Genomic DNA, 6,367 nt, shown 5'->3' on the forward strand with positions numbered 1-6,367 from the left:
GTTGTTCAAATGTTTTCGAACAGATTCACACTTGTGTAGGTAGGACTGGTTAGTAAGTGGTTTCTAACAGTTTAACGGTGGTGACAGTAAAAGCTGTGGGAAAACAAAGGATTTAAAAAGACAAAAACACATTGTGAAAGTGTAATTTCATATCATTATGACTGAAAACCCAATTATAATGGAAGTTAAACTGCTAAACTGGTTTCTTCCAAATCAGCAGGTTTCATATGACATACACTTAAAACTAAAGGTTTTTTAATGGCATCAATGGTTCTAAGAACCTTGAACATCCATGGAACCTTTCAAATGCAGAAAAGGTTCTTTAAATTTTTTTAAAAAAACAAATGGTTCTTTTAAGAACTGTTCACTAAAGGGTTCTTTGGGGAACCAAAAATGGTGCTTCTATGGCATCACTGGAAAAAAACCTTTTCGATCCTTTATTTTTATATGTGTATGCTAATATTAAATCTGCATTAAAAAAAGAACTAGAAATAGAAGGACTGCCCAGACATGAAGGTTGAAACACACTTTTATAGTAAAAAAGGGACTAACAAGCACAGAATACATTTGCAACACTTGTTAGAGTTGTTCGCTTGGAGTTTAATATGAAGAGCTCAGATGCAAAACCAGCTAAAAGCCATCTCGGTCAAAAATGAGATAATGATACTGAGTGTATGCTCTCGACAAATAGTATACGTCCAAATACTTTTACTTCAAACTCGCTAAATTCCAGCCTCAGCCCAATCAGAAGTGCTAGTACTTAGAAACCTATACAAAGTAGCCAGAAAGAAATGCTAATTTTAAAGAAATACGTCAGATGGATTAAGATGCTTTTGCATCTAAACTCTTCATATATTTCTGTTATTCAATGTTCTTGTTCTAAAAAAAGAACAAATATTTTGAATGAAGTGATTTAAATAAAAAGGTAGTGAGATTTGAAGACATGAATGTAATTATTATAAATTCATGCCCATATGCAATATTACATTTCTACTAGTATTACAGTATGGCAGAGCTGTAGCTACAGCACTTTTCATACCTGACGCTAATTTAAGTTATAAATTGTACATTTAACCTACTTTAAGCAGACAATTATGTGAATATTATATCTAAACTGGAGACATCCAACCAAAAAAAGACAAAGCTAGAAGCGTTTACACAAAATGTGTTACCAAACTCCCGGTTTCTATTATTTAAATACCCTCTTTGGTAAACATACAAAATATAAGTTTTTTGAAACTCTCAATATGTACTCATATTCAACATACAAAATGCTTTTCAGCATTTTAGTCTCAGCCAACCTGGTTTACCTGTAGAAGATGCACTAAAGATGACGCTTTACGCACCAATGTTTACAAACTCCACACATGTTGTTTTTACCCAGGCGTGCATTAAAAGCCTCTTAAATTGGCCAAGCAGCAACATTTTGTGACCTCTAACCTCTGTAAGTGCTCCCGGGTTGGTAAGTTTCTGGGTCTCCTTCAACTCTGAGGCGAAACTCGTTCTGTCCGTCTCTCCGAGCGCCCCGCGTCTGCGTCCGCCAGATCCGGCAGAAACCCCCTTCGGATCTCGACTGTCTCTCTGCGGTATCTCTTCTGAACGCATCCGTGTGGATGAAGAGCACATTGAAGAAAACTAACAGCACAAACATTCCGTCTCTGTCCAACATTTCCTCTTCTTTGCCTGTCCAAACACAAGTTTGCAGTCTAGTACCAGCAAGAAAACGCAGTCAAAGAACTGGAAAAGACGGTCAAAACAAGCAGAAGCATAAATCGACCAAAATTGTTTATTTTGGGGTCCATTCACGATTAAAAGAGAGCACAGACGCCGTATCCATTCCCTCTGAGGAGATGTGGAGATTGCGGACCGTTGATAGTCCCGTGCCCGCGAAGCGCGAGATTGATTGAAGGCGAGCGCGGAGACAGAAGACTCAGATGTTGACTTTACTCAAAGGATATTCACACTGAGAAATACCTATTTGGTCTCCCTGATAACCGAGCTCGGACTTAAAGAGAATAGGTTCAGACTTTAAACAAAACCTAGACATAGACGGCTGACATTCTTGGTGAGACGCTCTGAGGAGAAAGAGAGATCGCGAATGTTTGAACAGCCGTGAGCTGCAGCAGCAGGAGAAAAGAATCACAGGGGGCTGCGCACTAAGGAGACATGGAGGATGATTTTTGGGAACTCCTCCGTCTGTTATGCTTGTTTATGCAAGGGAATGACTTCAGGGCTCATGTTTTTAATATGAGGAATTAACTGCATTTTTTATTCCTGGCCCAACAGTCTTTTAAAAGAAGATTTTCCCCCTCAGATTACATAATCAAGTAGTATCTCACTGTGTTGATGTACTGAATATCTGCAATCACAGCCGTGCTGATCTTGAGTACTACAACATAAACTTAATGTACAACAGTTCTATTAAAGTAGTAGTATGGGGTAAATTATTTTTCAAACAAAACACAGAGTGAAACCCGGACTGGATCAGCATATATTAGTGGAAGGGAGTGATTTCCTCTCCCTGCTCAAAGCGTTCTGTATTTAAGCTCTGTTCGAGTTCCATTTCGGGTTTTCCATTTCACAAAAGTGAGAGAAACCCGCTCTGAACGATCCTAGACGGAGGAAACACTGTTCCAAACTTCCAAAAGTTAATGAACTCATTTTGCAATTATGAACATTAATGTGTATTTCTCGGTTAATGGGTTATGAAGAGTAATTAACTAAGAATTCTTGTAAAATCGTGGCAATATTTTAGTGTCATAATATTGAATAATGTAATATATATTTATATATAATATAAATCATATATAATTTATATATACACAACTATAAATTTATAACTGCACACACACATTTATGATGTAAACACAGACTTTTATTTTGGATGCGATTAATCGCAATTAATCGATTTGACAGCAGTAATTTTTCTGATTTTTGATTTGAAGCAAGCCTATGGGCGAGACTTCCAGTTCATTAGCCACTAATAAAATAAGGAAAAGAATAACAACGTGTAGTAAACTGTAAAACTGTTTACACTACAAACCAGTGTGTTCGTAATTAAGATAATACATTAAAATTTAATAATAATAATAACATATTTTGGGTTTTCCATTTCACAAATGTGAGAGAAACCCGCTCTGAACATTCCTAGACCAAGAATTCTTTGACTTCCAAAAGTTATTGAACTCATTTTGCAATTATGAACATTAATATATTTATTTCTCAGTTAATGTTTGGGCTATGAAAAGCAATGACCTCTAAATCTTGTAAAATCGTGGCAATATTTTAGTGTCATAATATTGAATATTGTAGTATTACTTTAGTGCTGTCAGATCGATTAATCACGATTAAACGTGGCAATATTTTAGTGTCATAATATTGAATATTGTAGTATTACTTTAGTGCTGTCAAATCGATTAATCATGATTAACTGCATCAGGAATAAAAGTTTGTTTACATAAAATATATGTGTGTGCTTAAATATTTACCTTAAATATACATACATGTATGTATTTAAGAAAAATATGTAATATATATTTATATTTATATATAATATAAATCATATTTATACATAATATAAATCAACAATATAAATACGAATACATATATACATGTAAATATTTCTTAAACATATACAGGTATGTGTGTGTATTTATATATACATATAAATATACACAGCACACACACATATATTATGTAAACACAAACTTTTATTTTGGATGTGATTAATCTCAATTAATCAATCTGACAGCACTAATTTATAAACATGTAACCACATGTGGATTACATTTGTGAAGGGAATGCACCTCCTGATCTACATAAATGTGTCTATGTTTGCACAAATCATTCGTGATCCAGCTTCACCTACAGCAGAAGTAAGTATAAGGGTTTTTTTAATGTATCTTTGCAATCACCTTACCTAATACCATGCTAGTTAGCAAGTTTCGTGCTAAATGCGGCTAAAGTAAACAATCTCTCAGAGCAGCTCCTCACTCCAAAGAGAGAAAAGAGGGGCGGGGCGAGCAGAGCTCATTTGCATTTAAAGGAATAATTCCTCAGAACGGGATGATTTTTGCAGAGCTCATTTTGGTAAAAGGTAAAAAGGGTGTTTTTTACACAACCACTGAGATTTTTTAACCAAAGTATATTATAGACTTTTCATTAAGACCCTAAAGAATCATATCAACTTGTGGAAAATGGGCATCCGATGACCCCTTTAATGTATTTCGTGGATTATTAGTATGGGAAAAAAAGTCAGAACTGTAAGATATAAAGTTAAAATTCAGACTTTTTCCCACTCTTCTGACTTTTTTTCTAAAACTGTAAATCTACAGTCAAACCCAAATTTATTCAGACAATTTAAACATTTCTTATCACAGTTTATTTGCTATAGTTTAGAAAATGGTAATAAAATATAACAAGAACTCAAGAGTTAAACTGTGTCAGAACAAATTCATCTTGATAATGTCAGATAACTTTGATAAAAAGATATGTAACAAAACATGATCAGGTCAAAGTGTCAAATCTAATTTTTGGTCCCAAAATTTGATCAATTTTTTAATCCAATTTAGTGGTAGTCCATTGTAAGAAGAACTTTTGGGGATAATATGTCACAGTTTACTGTATTTTGCAATCCTCATTTACATAATTGAACCTGCACTGTCCTGCACTCCTGAATAATTTTTGGTTTGACTGTATATCTTAGAACTGTGAGAGAAACAATCTCAATCGTGAGATATAACGTCATAATTACACCCTTAAAAATAAACATACTTTAAAAGGTTCTTCACAGCGATGCCATAGAAGAACCATTTTTGGTTCCACAAAGAACCATTCAGTCAAAGGTTCTTTAAAAAAACCATCTCTTTCTTACTTTTTTATAATCTAAAGAACCTTCTTTCGCAAGATGTTAAAGATTCTTTATGGAACCATTTAGACAAAAAAGGTTCTTCTATGGCATGGAGTGGACCTTTAATTATTTCTATTTTTTTATTCTTTAATTGTAAATATGCTTTTTATTAACATGAAATGAGTTTGCACCAATTTGGTCTTAGCACATTATTTTTAAACCAAAGCCAAGGCAGCTTTTTTTCATTTTAAATCATTTTGTGGCCCCCTTGAACATTTGTTGAAGGCCCTAGCGGGCCCCAACCCCCTGGTTAAGAATCACTGTTGTACAAGAATAACTTTCGAACATCTGCATACTCTGCATATCTGTCTGATCAGAGGGAAGTTAGAGAAGCACACCAGCAGATGTCATTAACGCATCCTGACTGACTGCACTAATACCCACTGGAAATATGCCATGGTAATAAAAATTATTTCCCATACGCTATTCAGTTAGCTTAGAAATGTGGTTATTAAAATTTAGGAAAGAGGAAAGAGTCAACTTAAAATACACACTCCTTGCATCAATGTGCAATATCCTTAAATCAGTAGGTTTATTAAAAAGCCTTCATTCACCAGGATATTTCCTATAGTTAATATTTAAAAATCTTCTATGATGAAACAGCTGGTTGTATGGGGTTTTAAATAATTAGTGTGCCTTGGATCATTGTTTTTTGGATTTTTAATTTTTCCATCACTAAACTTCTGAGAATATAAGATTCATTTGGTTTGTTGGCAAACAAACTCTAGATTCAGACACCAAGGACAAAACAGCATGCTTCACCAAAAGGGCAAACCAAAGTAGTCACTTTCTAACAATACAAAGGCCAAACGTACCCATAAATGTCTACAGAGGACACCTTCCAGGCTGAGTTGTTAGTTTGGCACCTCGCACATTCACTAACCTGTGTGTGATCTCGTCACCCAACCTATTGATCTGCCTGGGGCTGCGACAACTCAAGGGGCTGTGAAATATGGCAGAAGGTTTGTTTGGCTGTATTGCCCCAGTAAGCTTGGGGCTTGTGTGAGAAAAACACACCAGCAGCATTTGAGCTTGTTAATGCTTCAGTACATCTTTGGCACAGGCTGCGCAACTGTAGAGAGAGATGAGAAAAGAACGTTTAGAGAGGGTAGACGGATGGGGAATGGCAAGAGGACTGACTTTTTTATTCCAGGAAGTTTCTGTTTTGTCCACTTTTTCACCCACAGAGCCCATTGACGAAGTTCAGAAGTATATAAGTCAGTTAAATATAGAGGAAGAAGTGAAAGACGTTTCAGCTCAACCAGATAAATCATAGACTTTGTCTGTGGTTTGACTGATTGCTGGCAAGACTATTTAAATACGCTAGTCGTCTTAAAGGGATACAGTAGTTTGCTCAAAAATGGAAGGCTTCAAAATATCTTTCAGTGTTCCACAGACAAAAATAACAGCAGACTGATTTAGACAGACATACATTTTTAGATGAACTATCCCTTTAAG

General features: G+C 35.2%; 1 protein-coding gene across 1 annotated transcript in view; it reads right to left on the minus strand.

Moving 5' to 3' along the window:
* Positions 1–2,154, minus strand: part of spon1b (spondin 1b) — a 96,364-nt gene extending 94,210 nt beyond the window's left edge. Inside the window, 1 exon segment of the mRNA XM_051100054.1 lies at positions 1,441–2,154. Coding sequence (XP_050956011.1) covers positions 1,441–1,669 — 229 coding nt within the window. The 5' untranslated portion in view covers positions 1,670–2,154.
* Between the last annotated feature and the right edge of the window lie 4,213 nt (positions 2,155–6,367).

This window comes from Labeo rohita, chromosome 25 (assembly GCF_022985175.1).
Source record: "Labeo rohita strain BAU-BD-2019 chromosome 25, IGBB_LRoh.1.0, whole genome shotgun sequence".
Lineage (NCBI taxonomy): Eukaryota > Metazoa > Chordata > Actinopteri > Cypriniformes > Cyprinidae > Labeo > Labeo rohita.